Below are 26,972 nucleotides of genomic sequence, written 5' to 3'. Positions count from 1 at the left end.
TTAGTAATCTAAAAAAAGTTTCAGATAAAAATAAATTTATTTAATTGAATATTTTAATAATTAACAAGTGATTTGAAACTACTTGTAACTAGTATTTATTGCCAGATTGTTGTTTCGATTTTTTTAAATTTATTTATGAATAATCCAAATGTGCGGATGTCAAGATATATATATATATATTTTTGTTTCGATTTTTTTAAATTTATTTATGAATAATCCAACCGTGCGGATGTCAAGATATATATATATATATATTTTAGTGATATGACAAAATTTTCATAAAAAAATAATTTATTTGATTGGCTATTTATCAGTCAACCAGTAATTTGACAAGTACTTTTTACTAGTGTTTAGTTCTATATTGATGTCTCGATGTTTTTAAAAAATATTTATGAATGATCCAACCGTATGGATGTCAAGGTCTATATATTTTAGTGATATAATAAAATTTTTAGAAAAAAATTAATGTGTTTGGTTTGCTATTTTAACTGTTAACCATTAGTTGGAGGAGTACTTCTTACTGGTGTTTAGTCTCATATTAATATTTCAAATTTTTTAAAAATATTTATGAATGATCTAACCATACGGATGTCAAGATCGATATATTTTAGTGATATGGCAAAATTTTCATCAAAAATTAAAATTTTTTGATTTGTTATTTAACAGTTAATCAGTAGTTTGACAAGTAGTGTTTTTATTGTCATATTGATATTTCGTTTTTTTAAAAAAAATTATGAATGATTCAACCGTACAGATGTTAAAATATATATATATGTATATATATATATATTTTAGTGATATGACAAAAAATTTAGAAAAAAAATTATTTTGTTTGTTATTTTGACAATCAATCAACGGTTTGAACGGTACCTGTAACTAGTTTTTGGTCTCATATTAATGTTTCAATTTTTTAAAAATATTTAAGAATGATCTAACCTTACGGATGTTAAGATTTATATATTTTGGTGATATGACAAAAAAAATTAAAAAAAATAAATGTATTTAGTTTGTTATTTTAACAGTCAACCGGTCTTTTGACCGGAATTTTTAACTTCAGCTTTGTTCGACTCGACTCGTTTTGATGGAGAAAACTCGTGTTCGGCTAGTTTTCGACTCGGTTTGATTTTTTTCAATAAAAACTCGTGTTCGGCTCGTTTATTAACGAGTTCGAACTCGAACACGATTTTATGTTCGTTAAGAAAACTCGGGTCAACTCAGTTCGTCATAAAAAAATTAAAACTAAACTCGGTTCAATCAAAACTCGGCTCGGTTTGGTCCGTGAACGGCTCTAATTTTCGAGTAAGACGAGAATTGAAAATTGGTTTGGTCCGTTCAGGACTCCGGACTAATACATGATATAGAGATTAAAGAGAAAAAGTTGGATCTGGCAACTGGCGAGCTGTTTTATAAAGTTTCAAGGAGGAGAGAGATATTGAGGAAGAAGAGGAGAATAGGGTGATGTGATAACACATGCATGGTTAAGGAGGGAGGACAATCTTCTATTCCACAAAAGTGCTAGAGATTGAGGCCCCAAGAAAAGGCTTAGGAGGGTATAAGAAAACTAAAGAAGAAAATTCAACAAGGTCCCCCACCTCCCATGAAGAAAGAAAAGAGCTTTATGTTCACTACATTACATAACATAACACCTTTCTGTATGTGCTCTCACCTTGATCTTCTCGTCCCAGCTCATAATAATATACCATTTGCCAACCACTCATTTTGATCTTAAAGTTCATCCCATTATATATATGCTTCTGGTTTCTAATATATATTCTGTTGTTATTAATTTTTAGTAAAGATGATATATTGTAACAATCAGTTGAGAAACCTAAAATATGGTCAGTAGTCAGTACTTTATTTCTCAGGAGAAACTGAGAATGGTACTTGAGTCGAACAAATTAACAGTGAAGTGTGAGTGAAGATATATACTCAGCACAGAAAAATAAAGTTGTTGCCTGATTTATTACTTAGTTAATTGTTTTTAAGGAGACGAGCTATGAGTATCTCTTTACATCAGAAAGGCCTAATATGTATAATAGTGATATTAAAAGACTGGATTAAGTAGTTGTTGGATATGGCTGCCCTGTAAAGAGCTTAACGATGCTAGCTCCTATGTATAAGGCTACAAAAGACACTAGCTTAGTATAATAATATCATAGACAAAGCAATTTTAACTGACTGGACTGTAAAGGGAACACGCAAATACATGCGCTCACATTATGTTAATTTCTTTCTAATTAAATGAACAGTTCTTCTTGATTAAGCAACAAATATGTTCCCGATCTGCCCTAATTACTTTTGGCCTCATATTACACACATTACTTGTAAATATCAGTTCAGTTCATCCACAGAAACACTAATATTTATATATTTCTAAATTGAAAGATATCTATTTACTTCTTAATTAATTTTTTCAAAAGGTAATTTATGAATTGAATTTAAATTTATTTTAAGTATAATAAAAATTACAACCGTTTGCTTTTAGATTGAAAACCAAAATTTATCAATAATTACTTTAATATAAAATAAACTATTTTAATAGAACTATGAAAATATTACATATTAATAAAAAAATTAACAAGTAATCACATGATAAATCAAAATACCAAAATTACCAAATTTTGATACTCACTAAATATTCAAATAATTATGTTTTAAAATTTTATATGATTAAAACTTAACTAATACGAATTGACTTTTACTGTTTATAGACCTTTTTTCTATTAATTATTATCATCTAAGCGTCGATTTACTTTTAAATTGAGAAAACGTGTTTTTACAATAAAATTACAAAATTATTGTTTTAACTATTTGTTAGTGTCCAGCACATGTCTATTTACTTTTAAGTTCACATCAACGAATTTATTAGTTGTATTTAGATTTTATTAAATAATATTAAAATAATTAAAATAATATCTATTTATTTTTAATTTGAAAAATAATTTTATCAATAATTAAGTGATATTAAATAAAATATATTAAAAAAGATAATTATCAAGTAATATTATTTGTTAATATTAAATCATCTAAAATAATAAATATGTTTGGTTCATAAGTATGCAATTCGTTTCACAAAACAATCCTATTATTAGTAATTAATACGGTGAAATTTTATAATTAGAATGCGTTCCTATTTTTAACTATATAATTTAAAAGTATTTATTTATTAGACATTATCATGGAATGTATTCTTTACAAGTATTATTTTAATATTAATATTAATATTTTAATTTCAATTTGTGTTTCGTATTGTTATGAAGTTTAATTATCTATAAACCATAATTTGATATTTTTAAGAAATTAAGCGGTCATATCATGATGCTATTCGGCTTCCAAAAATTACTACTCCCTCAATCAGGCCAATTGTTAGGCCAATAGTTATCGTTTACGAGAGAGTGTCTGATACGTATTTTAAGATGAATATAAAATATTGTCGTATATATTTTTTTAATTTTTTTTTTAGAATAAAAATAGAATGTTTAAACTTATATTCAGGAAAATAAAATTAAAAAAATTATAGAATCATACTTTCTATTAAGTGTTAGAAACGATAATAATTGGGAGGGACGGAGGGAGTAGATTTTGTTACAAAGTTTATACGTATAAAATTACCCGAATATAGACACATTCGTACATATTACTTCATCCCTCTCGTTAAAGTCTATACATCACTTGACACGCTTTTCAATATTCCTTTAAAACATAATTTTATAATATTTTTTTAATTTTTATTTATAGATAAAAGTTTAATGTTTAAATTTTTATTCAATTTTTTTTAAAATATTATAAAATTATATTTTATTAAAGATTCAAAATACGTGTAACAATCAATTAGGATTGAGGTAGTATGAATTAGGATAGCGTGACGGCACTGATGATGAAATAGCGTCAGTATGTCGTATGGACGTATTGATGTCTTGGTACAATCCCTTATAGTTGTAGACTTGTAGGTAGCACTAGAAACTAGAAAGATACACATATATTTCTCTACCTTTGAAGTATTGAATAAAATATACACTCCCTATCATACGCCGATATATACTTTAACTATTTAAAGGTAGTGTACTTGATATACTGTTATACCTCGATCTCTCGCACACATAAAACAGTATAGTATATTTGATTCTTTTCTCAAATAAATTTACTATAATTTCAATGTGAGAAAAAGTTTTGAGTAACTTGTAATGCTTAAATTAGTATAAATTGGTATCTTAGATCTTCACAAAGGAAAAAAACCATAATTACGGGTGTAATTTGAGTCGAACGAGTCGGGCGTAATTCGAGTCGAAATTAATTTATTCGAGTCGAGCCGACTTATTTAATAAATCTAGTATAAATTTACACCCGAACTCGACTTGTTCAATTTTAAGGAATTTTAACGAGTCGAGTTGAGCCGAGCCGTTTTTTTAGCTGAATGAACCGGTTTTAACGTATCGGGCGAGACGACTCGTTTAATTTTACACTTACCTCCACCTGAACTCGACTCGTTTAATTTCACGAGGCGAGTTTGTCCAACTCGTTTAACTTTACACTTGATCGAGTCAAAACATCAACCCATACTTGAATTGTTTAATTTCACGTGTCGAGTCGAGACGGCACATTTAATTAAATGAATTGGAACCTCTGCCCAAACTCGACTTATTTATTCCGACTCAAACTTAGCTCGCCTCACTAAACGAGCCGAGTCAAGCCGCCCGACTCGAATTACCGTCAGTCGCCCAACTCAAATTACTGCCTTACCAATAGTGTTAGAGCATCTCCAACCATCACCCACTGTTAGCTAAAAAGTCTAGGTAGCATAGTAATATACATATTAGCTAAAAAATATACTACTCCAACCATAATACCTGTTAGCAAAAAATTTAGATATCATGTATCCCATCTTCTATATCTGTTGATCCTGTAGCCATTAGCTAATACATCCACGTCAGCTTTCTGTCAACTTTCTACCTTATTTTAACCTAACTTTGCACAGCAATACAAACATACATATTTTATATATATGTGTGTGTTAAATTTTTATTTCATATTTAATATTTTAACTTTATGTTATATTACGTGTTAAAATATGATTTTTATTGACCAATTTTATTAATTATTTTAAGAAACATTAAATATTTATAAAAATATTAATAAATCTAATCTAATATAATAAAATATAATATAAATATAAATATAAATTTTATTATATATATAAGTATATATTTTTTAACACATATAAGTGTCTTATTATAATAATATAAATATATATTCAATATTTTTTCATTAAATAAATATTTTATTTTTACTTGTATTTAATTAAATATTTAAATTTATTTTAACATGTGAAATTTCCATATATATGAAATAATTTGAAAATACATATAACATATTATTGTTGAATTTAGCTAATCAATATAGCTAATATCACTGAAGCAAATGACCTTACGGATTCAACAAAATTATAGATAATGATAATTTAGCTAACCATTTTAACTATTATGGTTGGAGATGCTCTCAGTAGATATTTGTAATTTTTACTTTCCTTTGAATATTTTAATATCAGACATACATGTTTTACGTAACGTTTTAAAGTCTTTTCGTATATAGTGTTTGTAATCGGTATTCACTCTTTTTATTTAAATTTTAAAAAAATTGTCAAAAAGATTATTTTTAAAGTTTTTTTGCAATTTTGTAACCTTATGAAAATATTTTGAAAAATATGATTTTGTATACTACTTTTTTCGTTTTATGAAGGATAGATGAAGTTGTTTGTTTAAATTGGAGGTTATGTCGTGTTCGAATTTTCATGTGGTTTGCAAGTATTTTTGTTAAAAAAATTCTAAGGAAATAGCGAGCACACATTGTTCTATTTTGTTTACATATAGAATGTTTAATATATATATATATATATATATATATATATATAATAGATTAGTTTACTACTATATTCTTTGTAGAGGCCCTAGAGGGGTTGCTTGCTTTAATTTCTCTCGTTAAAAAACGCACCTTATTCTCCTTGTGTTTGCATCGCATTTGTTCTTCCTGAATCTCTCTCTCAACAAGGGAGAAAGGGGGAGGAGAGAGAATGTTCCATTCCTCGAAGAAGGCAAATAATATTAATACAAATATGAATTCACATCACGATAATCGAGGCATGTCAGCATGTGTTCAAGGCGACTCTGGTCTTGTCCTCACTACTGATCCTAAACCTCGTCTCCGGTGGACTGTTGAGCTCCATGAACGCTTTGTCGATGCTGTTACTCAACTCGGGGGACCAGATAGTATGTTCTTCTATACCTAAATCTGCATACACTACCACATCGTCTAATTATCAGTTCTTCTGAAACCCTCACTAAATTGTCTAGATGAAGATTAGCAGCAGGATCAAAAAATTTATTTAATTTGATCATCTTGATATTATTTTTTTTTAATTTTTAATTTTTTTGCAGAGGCTACCCCGAAGACGATAATGAGAGTTATGGGTGTGAAGGGTCTTACTCTTTATCATCTAAAGAGTCATCTTCAGGTTTGAACAAGAGACAAATTTTCCAACTCTTATACTTCTTCCCCTTTTTTTTTCTTTTGCTTCATTTTTCACTTTAGTCTCTTTGTTTTGGTCTATTTCTCGTAAAATATACCACATCATTTAGCTAGGGTCATGCAGTTTTCATCTCTTCTTTTTGCTTGTTGTGTTACTTATTGGGATTTTTATTGCTTTGATTAGAAATTCAGGCTTGGGAAGCAGCCCCACAAGGAATTTAGTGATCATCACTCAATTAAAGATGGTGAGAGAGGTGATTGTTTTGTAGCTATTTGCTAATTTTATATCTCATTTCTGCCAAAATTAACCTATAGTTTGTGATTTTTTTTTTATACTTTCTAGCATCTGCATTAGAACTCCAGAGAAATTCTGCATCCTCCTCTGGAATGATGGCCCGTAGCATGAACGAGTAAGTTTATTAATTATAGAATTTATGATTTGGCACAGAAGTTGCAATTCTTTTCTTTCAAAATGTTTTATATTTTGTTTGGTGCCCGGTTTCTAATAGAGTTATAGTTCATTTAATGGCACTGATATGTAATTTTTTAATTCTACTAGGATGCAAATGGAGGTCCAGAGAAGACTGCATGAACAACTAGAGGTATGCGATCAAATGCATTTTATGGATTTAACTAAAATTCTCGCTTTATAAATCATTTGTATTGTATACATTCACAAATTCGGAAATGTCCATTATATAATAGGTGCAAAGACACCTCCAGTTGAGAATTGAAGCTCAAGGGAAGTACATGCAGACAATCCTTGAGAAAGCTTGCCAAACTCTTGTTGGTGAAAACATGGCAAATTCCGCATACAAAAGTGACCATGTTTCCGGCATGAAAGAGTATGGCCATCACCTCAACTTCCCATCTCTTCAAGATCTTAATTTATATGGAAGTGACCAACAACTTGAACTGCAACAAACAATGGATAGATCATCATCACTTGATGGATTTATGTCAAACAATGATCCAAACATCTGCATTGGAAAAAAGAGGCCTAACTCAAATTACACTAGCGGTAGTAGTGGTAAGAGCCCTATAATCTGGTCTGAAGATCTTCGTCTTCATGAACTAACGGGAAGTGCAGCTTCTTGTCTCGTCTCTCAAGATCATGATCCTTTTAAAAGTGATCATGATCAGATTCAAATCGAGAGAGGTGTTGATATGGATTCTGCAGCTGATATGTATGAAAGAAAACCAGTAGCTGGCGGAATCACCATTGACGATAAGAAATTTGATGCATCATCGAAACTAGAAAGGCCATCCCCAAGAAGACCAAATCTTCAGGCAGAAAGGATGAGCCCTATGATTGGTGGTGGCATGTCAAGAGGAACTTCTCCATTTGGGTGAAATATTACAAATAACATAGTTGCTTATGAGAATTATACTTGACTTTACCTAATTGCATTTGCTTGGAGATTTAGTTATGGAGTCTCAGATACACTTTTTTTGGGAATGTTTAAAGTATTTAAGTATATGTTGACATAAGGAGATTGGCTTGAGTATCATCATGTAATAATATGCAATGCAATGCATGCAATTACTATGAATGGACTGTTGTTTATTAACTCTTTGAATACTTGTATTTTACGATTTCTGGTCTTTAAGTTTTTACATGAATATGAAATCAAGTGCATGGATGATAGATCAGGCAGAAGATAATACCTATCTTCATGTATATGGTCTTAATTTATAATTATGCATGTGAAGCAACTTTTGAAAATGGTCTAAAACAAGTTCTAGTTATATATTAAATGCTTGCTTCTTGTGGGGTTTTAGTGAAATCTAGGTCTAATTGAGTGATAATGATTGTTTGTTTTATATATGCTCATAAACAAATTCGCTATTAATATCGACCAGCAGTGCCTTTTAAGTTAGTTATTAGCTTCCATATGATTGCAAATGAAAGCACATTGAAATGAAGAATTAAGACAACACAATGATATGAGTGACACAATCAAAAGAAAAGGCTAGAAATGATTAGGTTTTTGGGGAACAGACATAACAAAAATGGACAGTTTATAATACCAGAATATTGGTAAACATATATCATTGGGAGTCGAGCAAAATGGACAGTTTAGTTTGATGATTGTTGGAAACTCCTTTGTAGGGTTTTCAGAAGCTGATGAAGAAGAAGTAGCCAGCCTAGTTATGGTCTGAAGGGAGAGAGTACCGAAGTCCGACAAAGAGTATCTAAACTTTGATGCATGGCCTTTTTAAGCTTTAGTAGTCCATAAATATTATACTATTCTATGGCCATGGAGGGTATCAAAATGAAGAGGCCATCATTAACACTGCGTGCCTAGTTGCTTTTTTCACCAATTACTTCCATCTTTTGCATGTTGCCCTTGTTTATGTTGCGTGAAGATAAAGCTAGAAACATATGGTTACTACTTACTAACATACAGTATTTGAGTTGACTATAAATTAATTAAGAGGTCCTTTGTTTAGACTGTAAGTTAACTATGATTTAAAGTAATTTAACACTGATAGTTACTTGTAATTTATCGTTTTCAGCCTTCTGTTCCTGACGACCGCCGGAGTTTGGTTTCTCGCGTCTACCTTTTAACATTTCCGTTCACGGGACTTGAGAGTCTCAGTCTAATATTGTACTCCCTCCGTCCCTCCCAATTGTTATCGTTTCTGGGAGAGTGTCCGACACGCATTTTAAGATGAATAGAAAGTATAGTTGTATAACTTTTCTCAAAAAATTTCTTTTTCTGTATAAAAATAGAATGTTTAAATTTTTATTAAAAAAATAATTTTTTTTAAAAAAGTTAATGAACTATACTTTCTCTTCATCTTAAAATGCGTGCCGGACACTCTCCCAGAAACGATAACAATTGAGAGGGACGGAGGGAGTATTAATAATACTAGATATATTGTCAACTTATTCTTATTCCACAATAAAGGTTTAGTACCTTTTTCATATGTACTTAGACTTGTATCATTTGAAAAAATGGGTTTGGAATCAAATAAATCCAACCGAAATTCATGAAATGAGATTCCATCCGAGATCTGAATCGATCATTATTATCCGAAAAGCAATTTAAACAAATTCAAAAATTACCCGAACATAAAATTTAACTGAAAATAATCTAAAATACAAGATCCGATTTTAACTTAAAACCGATCAAAATCGAGTAATATATTAGCCGAACCGAATATAACCTGAAATAAAGCAAAACTCACACTTCAAATAACTTTATGTTAATGATAATATAATTATTTAATCATATTTATTTATAAAATTACATTATACTATATTAAAAATACTAAATTTAATGAAAAAAGGTATTTTTAAGCCTCATAAATTAGAAAATTTAATAAGCTATGATCCGAAAATATTCGAAGCGAATTTTATTTGAATCGAACTTTATCCGATATTAATCTGATTTTATTTCGAATTAGATTCGAACCAGATCACATCCGATCTGTTTCAAATAATTACCAAATATATCATAATCTGAATATGAATATGATCCAAAAATGATCTGATCGGGAACCGATTAACCGAATTGTTAGGTCTAGTCTGTTAATCATACTCGAATTGTTTATCGGTTCTCAGTAGATGAGCTCATGATCTACCACGAAAACTGAGGTTTTGTAAATGATAATATATTATCTCTTTTTTCTGGTGTTTCTGCCAAAATACCTACTTCTGAAATTCAAATGTGTAAAATATTTAAAAGTGGTTTATGGGTTTTGCGGTTGAAACCTTAAAATGGTGTATTTTGATAATTTTTTCCTTTTCTCTTTTATTTATGATGCATAATTGGAATAGTAGATCATATATTTTCACTTTATTAATTTTACTCAATTTAAATCTTTTAAAAAAGAAGATCAAAATAATGATTGTATCGTAATTCAAGTTTGATAGTCCAAATTCTAAATAAAAAATGTTCGATAAAGTAATATCGTCAAAAAATTAAATTTTATCATCCCGATATTATAGAGATTTTTTCATAACAAAATCGGAGACTTTTCTAATAAATATATAGGAAAAATGACAAAAATAACCATATTTTTACAAAAATAACCATTCAAAAATGGTCAATTTTAGGCTACCTAATACTCTCAATTGCCTATCCTAATTTATATAAGATACAATTAATTTGGTATTTCATAAATGAGATATTCTTAATTATTAAGAGTTGGGTAATAAATAACAGTCTGGTATTTTATGGATATAGTTGGTCAATTTTCAAAAAAAATGATTATTTTTAATAATTTTATATAAAAAAAGGTTAAACTTGTCATTCAACCCAAGTGTTTAACTTAACCAATGGTGAAGATGTGAAGGATTAAGTGGAGTTATCTGCGCGGAGATTTTGGTAATGGTAGTTTGTTTTTATTGTTAGTGGTTGGAAAAAATGGGGGCGGATGGTGGAAGGAAGCTTTTAGATATTCCATTCTATGTTAAGATTCAAAGGAGGGAGGAGAATAAAGGGAGGGGATAGTATGAAGGTGAAGACAACAACGCACTCCCATGCGTGCAAACCTCGAGGAAGCTTCCCCCCTTGCATCCTTTATATTATCCCCTCTGCAGCAAAGTACTCACAACTCTGTCATCAAAAGATTGATAGATTCATTCACTACTTCTATGTTCATCATTGCATGCAAATACTATCATGCATATATATGATATATCCCAGCCCTCTGCAGAAACTTTAGCAAATTTCTAATCCCTTCTGATCCGATTATTAACCTATTTCGATATTTTGAATTAGGTTAAAACCATGCATTTTATCTCTCTGAGCCCCAATAAAAAAATGCTACTGGATACTGTTTTGTTGCTATAATTATATAAGAATTGGCTTCCTGTCTGTCCTTGTGGATGATTAAGATGTAATTTTACATATAATCATACTTTTCTTTTAGGAAAAAAACAAATATATATGCGGTCATACTCTTTTGGAAAGAACATTTGATCGTACTTTAAGGTTCATATAATGTATATCCCACATTAGATATAAAACTTATATCCATCATTTTAAACATTGGATTCTTGCCTATCTTTGCAGAGATATGAATATATAAATAGAATAATGCTAAACGCACAAAAAATTATACAAAAATTTGTTATAAAATGACTTGAGATTAGGGATGGCAATCGGGCCGGATCGGGTCGGGTATTGCAGAATTCATATCCAAATCCGAAAATTTTATCCATACCCGAACCCGACCCGAACCCGAAAAATACCCGAAAATGAATACCCGAACCCGATCCATCGGATTTCGGATCGGATTCGGGTATACCCGAAACCCGAAATTTTTTTGAATTGAATATTCGTACCCGAACCCGAAACATGAACCGAAATATGAAAATTTGTAATTATTGATATTTCAAGTGCTTGGGATTGAAAACGCGGATTTGTAGAAAGAGTATTAACGTATCATCTTCAACGACTCCACCACATTATTAATTGTGTTATTATAGGTATAGCTAATATTTAAAAAATCAACTTAATTGATACCCATATTTTTAGATTTATTACTAATAGATGTTTTGTTAACCTTATAAAGATTATCACCCGTTTGAATGATTGAATAATTATATTTCATTAAACTTTATAATTAGTTAATATTTAACATAAATATAAAAATATATGTTCAAAAAATTATATAATAATATGTATAATGTATATTATAATATAGATATATTATATAATATTATAATGTGTAATATATAAAATTCTAATATTATATATATATATTTAACATATATATATATATATAATAATTCGGGTTTTTTTCGGATTTCGGGTTCGGATCGGGTTCGGATAGAGTTTCGGATTTCGGATCGAATTTCAGATCGGTATACCTAATATCCAAATCCAAATCCAAAAATTTTCGGGTTTAAAAATTAAATCCATATCCAAATCCAAATCCAAAAAATCGGGTTCGGTAAATCCAAAATTTCAGGTTCTGGATCGGGTATCCGTCGGATCGGATTATTTTGTCATCCCTACGTGTCATGGCTTATGTGACAGTATGGAATGATTTTATTGGTTTTTTTGATGTAAATGCAGGGGTCCATTTTCATATAGCTAATAAAACTCTTATACGTGATATTTTATAACTTTTTTGGAAATTAATTTAATACCCTAGTATTTTCCATATAAATATACCAGTTCCGTATCCATCCTTCTATCTTTTTTTCTTTAAGGAATTATATATGTTGAATTACCTTAACCAATCTTTTGTAAAATTTTGAATCTTGGACATATTATTGTCACAATCATTGAAGGCATCTGAGTACTTGTGGATAATCATTATTCTAATTTCTGTATCAGGCTATGAGATTGTTTTTTTAAGTACTTGCATACTTTTTACAAGAGGCTACATTTAATGTTTATTTAAAAAGGAGGGTCCGGCAACCGCGACAGGTTGTCTAGGAGCACTTATACAATAAACGATTTTTTATCCGATTATAAAAATATATATAGGGACAGCGAACATTGTCAGCGAACATTGTCAGCGGTCCGGAAAAATTAACTTTCCGGAAAAATTAACTTTAATATCCGCGGTTCGGAGAAATTAATTTTCACGGACCGCTGACATTGTCTGCGGTTGAGACCTAAAATAAGTTTTTATTTACTAAGTGAAAATGGACCCCCCATTAACATCAGGTCTCAACCGTGAATAATGTCCGCGGTTGTGATAAAAGGGTAAAAAGATAATTTCTCCAGAACCCAGACAACGTCCACGATCCCTATAGTATAGCTTTTTTTTATTATAGTCGTTAACCATTTGACGGACAAAAAGTCGTTTGTTGTATAAAAGTTTTCTGCCAGGACCTTCCCCTTATTTAATATAAATTTTTTAATGTTTAATTTTTGTGTCGAATGTTTATAATTTTTTTGCTTGAATACAGAATATCCCTTAAAAAATATATCACATGATCATAACTCATAACTCATAAGCACAGGTTAAAAAGTACAGCCAAAACTTTGCAAATTTTCTTCTCCGTGTCTTCTGAAATCACCTGTTTATTTTCATTATTTTGATAATTTCAAGCCATCCCTCATTAGTTTGGGCTTCAATCTTGGGAAAGCTACAGATGTTAGTTTCTAGGCCCGCATGTGCATAAACAATAACATGCCACTAAAATTAAAACAGAGCAGATTTAGAATTGTACAAGATTCATTTCTCTTTCTATACCAACACAATTCCACCGAAACAAGAAGCTGAAATATACATTATTCCCAACACTTCAAAGAAAATGTACTACAGAATTAAGTAAAAAAAGTCTACCTTGCCTACATCTGGTAAAAGTAGACTATATATGGTTAACCAATTCAAATTGAGCTCATGGAGATGGCAAGTTGTCAAATATATCAGCCGGGGGGATAAACGAATCAAATGACAATCCAGGCACGTTGAAAACAATGTCGTCTATCCTCCATATCTCCTCCATTCTAGTCCTGCTATGCTGCATTGATTCCTCTTCAAATCGAAACACTGTGGCAATTGTACGCCCCTGATGAGCAATTAACAAGCCATCAACATCCTTATAATCTCCGATGCTGCTTCCAATTGTTGTTTCCCAGTAAATTGCCTCATTTGCATTGTTTTTAGGTGAAGCTTCTAATGGTGCTTGTACTCTGGTGAGGTGTGAATCTTCCAAGTAAACTAAGAGCCCACTCTTTTGGCTAAAGTAGCCATATAACACATGTCTTATAACTTTGGCAGGTCCCTCGTTTCTTTCCATAACGGCCTCACGATCAGCTGCTACTTTGAGAACAAAGCAGTCTTCGTCTCCAATTCGTTTCTCGCCAAGGCATTGTGCATTGGCAAATAAACTTGCTGTGCTTTCCGGATCAAGACCCTGCATGAACAGAACCTGTATGTTAGTCTTTCGGATAAGAGTGTACATGACATAACTCAGATTAAAAGCTCCAAAAGTGTTACCAAACACTTTTAACATTTTTATTTAAAATTAATCCAATTTCTGGTCAACACATGCTAAAAAAAACCATAATTGTATAACCAAGTACATTCCAACTATATGCACTGCTCTTTACAAATACAAATAAATCTCACGCTCTGCTTAATTTTCATTTCAATGACATATAGGTTATATCATATGTGCCTGTTTTACCCCGATTCTGAGTCCTATTCAACAAAATTCGAGTCGATCTTGAACAGAATAGTGGTCATTTAACCCTCTTTACAATGACAGTTTAACATAATTTTTCTAAAATAATCGAAATTTTAGTTAATAGTTAACTCCCAAGTAGATTGTGTTACTTTAGAGGAAGATAACAACTTGGAGAATAGGAGTAGGAGTGAAGTTTACTCCATCTAAAAGAGGTGTGAACAAAATACTTTGCAAAATTTGAACAAAAAAGAAGAGGTAGCAGCATCAGGAACTGGCAATGCTACAACACTAGTATTGAAAAATCAAAAGACAGAAAAGCAAAAGTTAAAGGGACAAAGCTGCTATTACTGACTGTTGGGTGTTACTTTAATAAGGTGTAGGAATTGTAGGAGTGTAGTCCTTGAAGATCCCAAGAAATTGAACACACTACAGTTAGTGACATCACTAATCAAATTCAGGAACTGAATCTTCACGTGCGCTCTTCTCATTCCCCATTCTCATGAACACACATACACAACACATTTTTATTTTTTCTGAAAATAAATAAAAATTCATTAGCAAACCAAAGTCTGAGTATACAGAGAAGAGAGTCCCAAGAGTTCAATTAAAACATGGTGGTGTCTGCTAAAGCATAGACACTTGTCCTCTCCATGTCAGAACTACACTCCTACCACCTACATAAACTCCTTGGGAATTGTGCTAATCACCTTGAAATTGTGAATTAAAATAGCCTTTATCTAGACCATCATTCAAACAATCTTTACACTACATATGGTTTCAGAACTCAGATGATACCAATCTTGCAAATTTGACAATCATGGCAGTTTTAAGATTGAAACAACATTAACAAAATAAGCATCTTTTCCAAATGATTTGTGCAAGAGATTCACTATTAGGATTGTAGCCTTAATAATCTCATGAACTGATGTAGTAACATTTTTAGCTTTAACAGTGTAAAGCCTCTATGCTCTAAGTGTGTGTCTGTGTGGTCCTTAAACTGTACCACAAATAGCAAGGCCATCCAATTGATTCAGATGTACATTGAACCACCTCTCAAGTTCCCATTTCAAATACCTGTACATAACATTCCTAAATCTAAGCTTATATCATATAAAAACCTAATGTACATATATTAAACCTCTTTCTTGACACCTTATAATTGTGAGATAATCAATAACATATCTAATGTGATATTAGAACACTCTTGACATGAGAGGGCAATTTCCGGTAATTACTCTTCAAAATCAAAAATGGGATTTCGAGTGAAGAAGCGTGTTGCAATTGCAAACAAAGAAAGTGTTGTACAATATTAACTTAATGTGACATGGTAAACTAAGATGTAACAGAAATATGGTCTGATTTGTAAATGCATTCTATGGATAAGTAGATTGGAAATCAAACCTGAATGAGGCGCCTTAAGGGTCTTTGAGGGCCTTTGGCAGCATGAGTTCCAAGCCAAGGAGTATGCCTCCACACAATCTTTCCATCACTTCCAGCCAAAACTTTGCTACCACCAACCGCCAACTCAAGTGACCACATCCCTGGAGTCATCTCCCACAAAACAAAACACCCCATTACATTTTCTCCATTACCACTACTCCCACTACTTGTATTCCTCCCCATTGTCTTCACTCCTTTTCCGGAAGAAACCTCTGTTTCACAGCATGTCATCTTCACTACCCCTGCCACATACATGTTCTTCTTTTTCTTCCCATTTTTCGACGATTTTAAACACCCTGATGCAGCCAAGTATTGTTGTATTATGTAATATGCTGTTGATGTCTCCTGGAAAAAAAAATCATTTCACCATTCAAGATTTAAATTAAACCACACCTAACATATCGAATAGTAAGATGTACGCAGACTCTACCCTGCTGGTAACAAAGTAACACAAATATATCTATCACAACACAAACTTGTACTAATATATTCAAATATAAATACATTTTAAGATACCCACCCAGGGAATGTTATCTTTGATCATATGGTTGTGATCTGGCTTTTCATTATTGAAATTCAATGAAGGAATAGGAGCAAGTGGGCATCCCAAAACACCAAGCAAAAGTCTCAAATCATGTCTCTTTGCAGGACTAACATAATAATTACTATTACCACCATTTCCAAATGCCAAAGAATTTGAAGAAGTAGAAGGAGAGCTAAATCTACCACTTCCACCTTCTGGGCTGACTGAACTTTTCTGAATTTTAAACCACTCTCTAATCATTTCCCAAGAACTTTCCTTCTTGTTACCTTCATAATACTCTTGCATTTCCAAATCTGGACCTTCAAGAAGTGGTGTTAATGGTACTTGTGCACACCACCTTTGCTTCCTGCTACAACTATTTCTAGACATTTTTCTTGACTCTTCAAGTAAGAAAATAAAATCTTACCCAAAATTTTGTAACTTGGATTGTTATGTAAATAAAGTTAGGCAGCCAGTTTAATATAGAGAGATGTGTGCAAAGAAACGGAGGAGTAAATAGAGAAAGTTTGTTTTTATGGAGGGTAGAAAACTAGAGAACAAAAAGGACAGCCTATCTGTCCCAACTGCAGCAGATACAGAGTAGATAAACATGTTTGAATCAATTAAAGTATGTTTAACGTTTAGTTTAGAGGTGATTTAGTCTTTTTCTAGGTTTACTTGATGTTTCTTGCTTTTTAGATTGTTTCTGTTTAGTGTAGAGAGGGTGCATTATTTGTCATGGGCCCGTCTACGTGACAGGCTTTCCAGGGATTAGCAAGCCCTTTAATTGTCTTATTATGCTCATCACTCATCACTGGACACTGGTCCCACTTCATGGATCAAAGTTTAGTTTGTGCAACAAATCTGCACCAAAAAAAACATTAATCATCAAAAAAAAACATTACTCTCTCTATTTCTTTTCAATTATTACATTTACAAAAAACTTAATTATCATTTTTACAAAAAATATACATATTAATAAATATTTATTTCTTTATTTTATTTTCATGTTTACTTCTAATAATTACATTTAAGAATGAGTTATGTGTGTATCCGTTAAATATAAAATCAACTATTGGAACTAAATATATAAGAGTATAGATAAAAAAACTCTATAAAAATGTATTGAAATGAAAAATATAATAACTATTTAGGGATTTTTTTTTTACAAATGTAACCAAAAAAATTGTACCGTAAATTGCTATTCCTAATCTCTTGGTACATATTTGTTTTTCGAGCAAAGTTGGGGTGCAGTTAACTCTGCAATTTAAGGTCTGACAATTTAGTTATGAGTAATTTTTTTAATAAACTTATACATAATTCTTTTATATCTGTGTTTAACAATACTCGTTATACCACTTTTTATTTAATATCTATTATATATATAATAGCTAATCTTCGTTAAAACATATGAATTATTTTGTAATTAATAGCTACATACACACTCACACATATATGTATATATATGTTATTTTCAATGATATAAAATTTAAAATGTGATAAATTTAATTAAAAATTAGATATCTGAAATAATTATTGATATAAATATTACATCAATTTTTTAATATCATGTATTAAATTAATTATGGTTTAAGAGAAATTATCACTAAATAATTTTAGGGTACACTTGCAAAACATAATATTTTTAAATTGTTTAACATTTAATATATTTTTTTATAACATACTTTAAACATCAAATACATATTTATAAAATATACAATAATATAATCACATATACATCATCCTGTACGTGTAATATTACATGAAATTCTTATCAATATAATACAAAAAACGTATTTTGGAGTTCAAAATATATTTTGTCACGTCGATAGTATATAGTGACATATACACTACACTATCCACGTGTGTTACACAAAATTACCACTAATACAACACAAATTTTTTCATTATACAGTATCAAATATGAAGAGGTAAATCGACAATAATATAGCTGCCATTAGAAACTTTTTTCGAATACAACACAGAGCAAAATAAGGTTCATAATCCTCGATATTTATCAATTATTTAAATTTTTAAATATGCCAAAAATACACCAAAATTAATAAAAAAATTGTAATATTTTAAAATATGTCTGTGTCCCGCACCGGCAATAGAGCTAGTTATAATATTAAAACTACATCTCATTATCAGATACAAGTACCATAATAACCTGTGCAAGGCACAGTCTAGCAATATATGGGAAATTAACTTATAAAGTTTTTGAATTTCTTTTAAAGATTAATAAATAATGTACCGTTACGGAATGGACTAAATGTATCGTTTGGGAATGGACTAACGGGAGTTTCTCCTTTGAGTGAATTTGGGAATGGATCATTGTAGTTGGTAAGGCGGCTACAAAAACAGCTAAGGCAAATTATTATACTACATACTTATTTCTACTATAGAGACTATAGTATCATTATTTTTACCACTGTCATTTTCGTGTGTATAATTTCAACCCTTTTTCATGTACATATTCGGTAATCATATATATAGGCTTGATGTGTCAAATTATTATAAATTCAATAAATTGATCATAAATATTATTATTTAAATTTTTAATGCTTTAAGTAATAATGAAAGAGAGAATACCATAATTTATGTGATCAATATAATTACTGTTTATTTTATGTTAGGTAATGAATACAATACGGACGGGGGTGAATGTGTTTTGGATATTTTTAAGGGTTTTTTAATGTTTATTGCTTGGTTAACAAAGCTAATTAGAAATACAGTAATATTATGTCAACTGAAGTAAAACAGTGCACACAATATTTCAAAATTTACTTAATTTTGTATTAAAATCAAGTTAGTGTTTTGCTACAAATCCCGAGTTTTATGTAAGTAAAGAACTCAGCTTCTCTCTTGAGAGAGTTACAAGAAAAACTAGATCTGTTTGATACTTTTTAAAAGCAAATGACCAGTATTTACTTTATAGATTAGTAAACACAGGTTTACACAACATGCAATAAGATGTACTAAACCCTAATTTAAGTTATCTCTAAAGCTTTTCATTTCTGGCTTAGTGACTCCATGCATATCTTGTAGATCTGTGACTTTCCTTTGTCAGTTAATCTTGACCTTTGATATTGTACTCTTTAAACTGCTTTTGTAAACTTTTCAATCTAACTGATTAGATCGTTTGTTGATTGATAATCCTGAATATTTAACTTGTCTGCATTCTGTACTTTGAGGTTCATATCGAGATCTCCAGTTTGATCTATAGAGTGACATCTCGATAAGTATAATATTTTATCGAGATCTCTGAGTTCTCTAGAAGTGTCTTTGACTTGTCGAGGTCTCTGAATTCTCAATAAGTGAACTTGGCTTGTCGAGGTCTCCAATTTTCTGCATGTGGAAATGACTTGTCGATATCTCTGAGATCTCTATAAGCATTTTGACTTATCGATATCTCTGAGATATCTAATGAGAAAATTGACTTGTCGATATCTCCAATCTTCATATCTTCATTTTGACTTGTCGATATCTCTTAGTTCTCTAATACAGAAATGACTTATCGATATCTCAGAGATCTCTATGTACATTTTGACTTGTAGATATCTCTGAGATCTCTAATGATTATTTGACTTGTCGATATCTCCAATCTTCATATTTTCATTTGGCTTGTCGATATCTCTAAGACTTCTCTATAAGCTGTTTTGGACTTCTCGATAAGTCATTCTGGAGTTCTTGAATGACTTCTCTATATGACTTGTAGATATCTTTACTTAAAACATTTTTCCTAAAAAAAAAAAATCAACTCCAAGCTTCTTCATAGTTTCTCTGAGACATGATCTTCTTCCAAAGTTTATTCTTAGGCTTGCGACTATTTATAGAAAAATACTCCAGTATAATCTTTGACATTTTTACAAACTCAAGTAATACAGTACAAAATACAAATTTAGATTACCCTACAACTAATTCTTAGGACTGTTAATTTGACTTAGTCTTGTTATGATACAGGCATGTCTTACACAACAATCTCCCCCAATTTGTGAGAAGATTGCTTATCACAAATTCATGCCTGGTAACAAGACTAACCCCAAGTTACAATGAAACAATTATAAGATTACAAAAAAAATTGACAAAAGTACAACTTTTATACATTAAGTGATTACATCAGTTTGATAAGTTCATCCATTACACAAATTTCTCTTAGCCTATTTCTTGTCTAATGTGGTCCTTTAAGTCTACAAGTACTTGCAGTTCTTCTATGATTTGTGTCCCTCTTAGAGCTTTCACAAGCTTGAGCCAATAATCTAATGAATAACTATTCAAGTAACCAACTCTGACTCTTGAGAATTTTCCAACTTTAATGTTCAGAAAATGTCCATCATTGGAAATTCTGATCATCCCCTTTGCCTTGAGTTCTTCAGATATTTGCTCAAACATTTCTATCTCTGCAGCATATTTTCTCTCCCTCTCCTCTCTTTCAGCCTTTTTTTTCTCTTCTTTCTTCCCTTACTATCAACCATACAACCAATACAGATCTTCATGCCATTGTGCTAATATCTTTATCCTTCAGTAAGCTAATCACCCTTTTAATTTATGTGATTGAAAATATATCCATTAAATTTCTGCCAAGTAAAGTGTAGGATCCATCTTGATAATAGATTTTTATTTCCCTCAATGATATAACCCAAACTTTGACCATTTCTTCATCTAATTGTTGAAAGTAGTTATCATTTGTGATGCGCCAGTTTAGAGGTAGAAAATCATTTTGATTGAAACAGTTCCAAATAGCCATCTCAGTAACTTGCAGTTTCTTTGGTTTTCTTCCAACAGATTTGTAGTGAACTTTGATTGGTGGCTTGACAGAAGGTAGGTTTGAGATTTTTTTTAGAGAAGTTTGGCTGAAAGTGATTGGTATTTTTAGTATGGTGTTTATAGTGTGTTTGTACAAAAACTTAGGCTAAGAGGTTAAAGGTAGTAAAGTGTTTGAGTTTGATGGCTTAGAGGGTTGAACAAGTTGGATTTGAATTGATTGGACATTTTTCTTGGTTCTTGAATCCTCCTCCTTCTTCTTTCTTCTTCTCTCATCACCCTTCTTCTCATCATTTCCCTTTTTCTTGGCATCTATTTTCTTCTCATCTTCTTTGCTACTAGTTTCCTTGGAGGATTGACTTGGATTTGAGCCAGAATGTTTTTAATCATCTTTCTTCTGCTCATCATCATCCAAGTCATCCTTATTAAATTGTGTTTTGGGCAACTTGGCTTCAGGATCTCTCAAGTATCTCCCCAAAATCCTTATCATCTCTATATCCTCATCAGTCTTGTTCTTTTTGGTCTTCAATCTAGTTTCCAAAGTCATTATAAGCTTTTTGTGTGCCATGACACAATGTCTGGGAATAAGAAAGTTCTTGAGTTTCTTAATGTTTGGACATATGTATGCCACTCCCTTACTTGGCTGGAGATATGCTTCTGATAAGTGGCATTTATATCCACTTAGAACGCTTCGTAAAGGATCGAATTGGTGATTGGTACTCAAGTTATTTTTGTTTTTGTAATGTTTTGCATTTTTTAGGGTATATTTGGAAGAAGAATAGATTTTATATTGTTTTATGCTTAAAAGCGTGTTAGGATGGAGCCTTAGTCGAGTGCGTGAAAGAAACCAGCACGCGAAGGTCAAGAAACATAAAAAATCCAGATTTTCAAGAAGCTCAGGGCGGCCGCGCTACATTTGGGAGCGGCCGCGCTCGTTTAACAGAAAGCCAGGACGGCCGCGCGGGATCTCAGGGCGGCCGCGCTAGGTCGATTTTCCAGAATCCTGAGTCTAATAGAAGATTGATTTTTTGGACTTATGCACTAGTTGAGCTGGTATTTAAGGACTCTTAAAAGATATTTTTCATATACGGGAGCAAGGAGAGAGCAGTAAGAAGGCCTAATAGCACAATACAACGAAGGAGGAGAAGATCTTATTTTTACTTGTGATTCTTTGCTTAAGTTGTAATCTTGGATGCTTGTTTTCTTTGTTGTTGGAACCTAATACTCTTGTTAACGTACTTTGATATATTTATTTAGTTTATAAAGACCTAGTTTATTTACCATGCTTTCGTTGAAACCCATGGTGACAATGAGTTCGGTTATGAACTAATCGTTATTGTGGGGTTCTAACGGATTTACTTATGGATTTCTATAGTTAATTATTTTGATACCTAAGTGTGTGATGATTGTATGATATCCTAGTATTGGTTGTGCTTATTCGTCTTATGAGCGTCGCGCACTTATAAGATAGTGTGTTAATCTCTATTGAAGTGACAGTGAATATAGAGGTTTAGAACTTGCCATGCTAGCATAGGTTCATGTATAATTTTAATGCATGATTCGTAGGTAATTTTAACCATCTTACTTGCCCTATGTAATCACGATAAGTAACTTGCTCATTAAACCTTTATGTTGTTAATTTCTATAGACATATAGGGTCTCAACATAATTGGTGTATATTCAGCTTCTATCTCTTTTATGTAGTCTGGTAGTAGGGTATTCGTACAACGATAATTGGCGTTTACTAGTTTCATGTTATCTGATTAGTTGTCATCACCATTGTATGATAAGGTTGAGAACAATGATTTTGAATGAAGTAGTAATGAAATTAGAATCTCATGTTTGTCTCATATAGTAATTCAATCACTTTTAATCTCTTATTTAATTGCATGTTAGTTTAATCTTAGTTATAAATATCTCAACTTGTTATTTGTCTTAGGATTGGGCGATAGTCAAACCATTGTTGCATAGGTGCATAATATTAAGTTAACCAAAAAGAGTCTTTGTGGGAACGAACTAAAAAGTATTCTATATTACTTGCGAACGCTTATACTTGCGTGTAATTTACCGCGTGTTTTCACCATAACAAAATTTTGGCGCCGCTGCTGGGACTTGGTGTTAATTTTTTAGTTTTTGTGCTTGACATCAGTGGTCGTTAAAGTTCACTGACTCGGATATTTTACTTACTTGTTTGCTTGTTCGTGTAATTTCAGGTACTCTAGAGAGCGTTTATGCTAACACGTTGTCGATCTCGCAAGAGAACATTGGATAAAGCGGAAGAAGAAGTTGAAGTAGTTGAAGAAGTTTTTGCAGATGTTGAGAAAGTTGAAGAAGAAGTGATCGTTGCAATGGGAAAACCAGTAGAAAATCCGAAAGCTTTGATGGACTATTCTCAATCGAAGATCAATGACATTCAATCTAGCATTGTTAGACCAGCCATCGTGGCTAATACTTTTGAAATAAAAGCTAGCACGATTCAGATGGTGCATAACTCAGTCCAGTTTGGGGGTTCTCCAACGGAAGATCCCAACATGCACATTAGAGATTTCATCGAGATCTGCGACATTTTCAAATTCAATAATATTTCTGAAGATGCTGTTAAGCTGAGGCTTTTCCCATTCTCTCTGAGGGATTAAGCTAAGGGCTGGTTACATTCTCTACCAGCATGTTATATCACTACTCAATTTGTGCAGCAATCAGGAACGCTCTTACTCAATTTATGCAGCAATCGGGAGAGTCTTTATGTGAAGCTTGAGATAGGTATAAGGAGATGCTGAGAAAGTGTCCTCATCATGGGATGCCTGACTGGATGATTATCAATTGCTTTTATAATGGTTTGGGAGCACAGTCTAGACCCATGCTCGATACAACATCAGGTGGAGCCTTATGGGCTAAGAGCTACGATGAAGCTTATGAGTTGATTGAATTGATGGCTACTAACGAATACCATAACCCTTCTCAGAGACTACCTCAAGGCAAGGTAGCAGGAATTTTGGAGGTGGATGCAACTACTGCTATAGCTGCTCAGCTTAAGGCTTTAACGATGAAGGTGGATTCTTTGGCTAATTATGGAGTTAATCAGATTAAAAGTATTTGTGAGCTTTGTGCTGGTGCGCATGAGACGGAGCAGTGTGTTATTTCTAGTAAATCAGCTCAGTTCGTAAGCAACTTTCAGAGGTCGCAGCAACCAGTTCCAGCCACTTATCATCCCAATAACCGCAATCATCCTAACTTCAGTTGGAGCAACAATCAGAATGCGGTGCAACAGCCTTATTAGCAGTATGCAGCAAAGCAATTCAATCCTCCTGGTTTTCAATAACCGCAATATGCTCCAAGACAACAACTCCAACTCCAACAACTACCGCATGGAAGTGCAAGTCAAACTAATGAAAAATCTGAATTGGAGGAGTTGAGGCTCATGAGCAAGAGCCAAGCGGTTTCTATCAAGAGTCTGGAGAATCAAATTGGGTAGATTGCCAATGCTTTGTTAAATTGACAACCTGGTACACTCCCTAGTGACACAGAAGTTCCAGGCAAGAAGGAAGCAAAATAGCAGGTCAAGGCAATTACATTAGTTCTGGAAAGGTAGCGAACCCCGAAAAATCTCAAGTTCCAGAATCTGAAGTTGTGGCTGAAGAAGATGTGCAAAAGGAATCAGAAGTAGAATCAAGGAAGAAAACTGTGGAACACACTCCTCTTGAGGGTAATATAGGGGAGAAACAGGTCTATCATCCACCTCATTTTCCTAAGAGGCTGTAGAAGCAAAAGTTGGATAAGCAATTTGCAAAGTTTCTGGAGGTGTTCAAGAAACTTCATATCAATTTATCTTTCACTGAATCTATTGAACATATGCCTAGCTATGCGAAATTTATGAAAGGTATTCTCTCAAGGAAAGTGAAGCTCGATGACTTAGAGTTCGTTGCTCTTACGGAGGAATGCAGTGATGTGCTGCAACAGAAGTTACCTCCGAAGCCTAAAGATCCTAGAAGCTTCACTATTCCTTGCACCATCAGAAACTTGTTGTACGACAAGTGTTTATGTAATTTGAGAGCTAGCATCAATCTGATGCCTTATTCTATTCAAGAAGTTGGGTTTACATGCTCCAAAGCCTATATATATGTCCTTGTAGTTGGCCGATCGTTCTATTACATATCCACGAGGCATTATGGAGGATGTCTTCGTCAAGGTGGATAAACTCATCTTTCCTGCTAACTTTGTAATTCTTGATTTCGAGGAGGCTAAAAAGATTCCCATAATCTTGGAAAGACCATTCTTGGCTACTGGCCGAACCTTGATTGATGGGTAGAAGGGTGAGCTCACTATTCGAGTACTGGATCAGGATGTGACCTTTAATGTTTTCAATGCCATGAAATTCCCTACTGATAAAGAGGAGTGCTTAAAAGTGGAATTGGTCGATTCCGTGGTTACTTCGGAGCTTGATCAAATGCTAAGGTCTGATGCCTTAGAGAAAGCTTTGATGGGAAATTCAGACATTGAAGAAGACGAAGGTGATGAACAGTTGCAGTATTTGAATGCTTCTCCTAGGAATCGAAGGCTGGATATGCCTTTTGAATTTCTTGGTTTGTCATAACTCAAAAATGCTGAGGGGCGTCTCAAGCCATCTATTGAGGAAACTCCTACACTCGAGCTTAAACCTTTGCCTAAACACTTGAGGTATGCTTTTTTAGGTGATGCATCTACTTTGCCTATTATTATTGCATCTGAACTTTCATGTAGTGATGAAGAAAAGCTTTTGAGAATTCTGAGAGAGTTCAAATCGGCAATTGGATGGACTATAGCATATATCAAGGAAATCAGCCCTTCTTATTGCATGCACAAAATTCTGCTAGGGGAAGGAAGCAAGCCGACTGTTGAGCAACAGAGAAGGCTAAATTCGATCATGAAGGAGGTCGTGACGAAGGAAATTCTTAAGTGGTTAGACGCAGGCATCATTTATCCTACATCTGACAGTTCTTGGGTGAATCCAGTTCAGTGTGTGCCGAAGAAAGGAGGCATCACCGTGGTTGCTAATGAAAAGAATGAGCTCATTCCTACTCGAACAGTCACGGTGTGGAGAGTTTTCATGGATTAAAGAAAGCTGAACAAAGCCACAAGGAAAGATCACTTCCCTTTTTTTTGATAAGATGCTTGACAGGTTGGCTGATCATGAATACTACTGTCTTCTGGATGGCTATTCGGGCTATAATCAGATCTGCATTGCTCCAGAAGATCAGAAAAAGACTACCTTCACTTGTCCGTTTGGTACTTTTGCCTTCAGAAGAATTTCTTTTGGGCTATGTGGTGCACCTGCCACATTTCAGAGATGCATGATGGCCATCTTTTCTGACATGATTGGTCAGAATATGGAGGTGTTCATAAATGATTTTTCCGTGTTTGGGTATTCTTTCGACGAGTGCTTGCAAAATATTGACGCAGTTCTTAAAAGGTGTGTTGGGACCAATCTGGTTCTCAACTGGGAGAAATGTTACTTTATGGTGTAACAGGGAATCATTCTTGGGCACAAGATCTCTAGTAAAGGTCTTGAGGTGGACAAAGCCAAGGTGGGGGTCATTGAAAACCTTCATCCATTAATTTCTGTTATGGGAATCCGCAGTT

The 26,972-nt window shown here is 32.5% G+C and overlaps 2 protein-coding genes and 1 non-coding gene across 4 annotated transcripts; 1 reads left to right on the top strand and 2 right to left on the bottom strand.

The window, feature by feature from the left end:
- Window positions 1–5,938: 5,938 nt before the first annotated feature.
- On the top strand, window positions 5,939–8,093 carry LOC141720968 (myb family transcription factor IPN2-like). Of its 2 annotated transcripts, none has more exons than XM_074523686.1 (6): window positions 5,939–6,263; window positions 6,432–6,508; window positions 6,707–6,767; window positions 6,866–6,932; window positions 7,082–7,124; window positions 7,228–8,093. In XM_074523686.1, exons 1-6 carry the CDS (start codon window positions 6,068–6,070, stop codon window positions 7,873–7,875), a joined length of 1,092 nt encoding a protein of 363 aa, XP_074379787.1. In that variant the 5' UTR covers window positions 5,939–6,067; the 3' UTR covers window positions 7,876–8,093. The 2 variants fall into 2 exon arrangements, with proteins under 2 accessions (XP_074379787.1, XP_074379786.1); XM_074523685.1 differs by having other exon boundaries at window positions 6,707–6,776.
- A 5,512-nt stretch (window positions 8,094–13,605) lies between these two features.
- Window positions 13,606–17,164, bottom strand: LOC141720967 (uncharacterized). Its single transcript, XM_074523684.1, has 3 exons — window positions 16,590–17,164; window positions 16,031–16,414; window positions 13,606–14,356 (listed from the first exon to the last, which is right to left on the bottom strand). Exons 1-3 carry the CDS (start codon window positions 16,980–16,982, stop codon window positions 13,838–13,840), a joined length of 1,296 nt encoding a protein of 431 aa, XP_074379785.1. The 5' UTR covers window positions 16,983–17,164; the 3' UTR covers window positions 13,606–13,837.
- A 6,883-nt stretch (window positions 17,165–24,047) lies between these two features.
- On the bottom strand, window positions 24,048–24,155 carry LOC141722091 (small nucleolar RNA R71). Its single transcript, XR_012575123.1, has one exon. It is a non-coding gene; the product is annotated as a small nucleolar RNA R71 (small nucleolar RNA).
- Between the last annotated feature and the right edge of the window lie 2,817 nt (window positions 24,156–26,972).

Source organism: Apium graveolens, chromosome 4, assembly GCF_009905375.1.
Source record: "Apium graveolens cultivar Ventura chromosome 4, ASM990537v1, whole genome shotgun sequence".
NCBI classification, from domain to species: domain Eukaryota; kingdom Viridiplantae; phylum Streptophyta; class Magnoliopsida; order Apiales; family Apiaceae; genus Apium; species Apium graveolens.
Note: the sequence above shows the minus strand (reverse complement) of the source record. Positions and strands in the feature narration are given on the sequence as shown.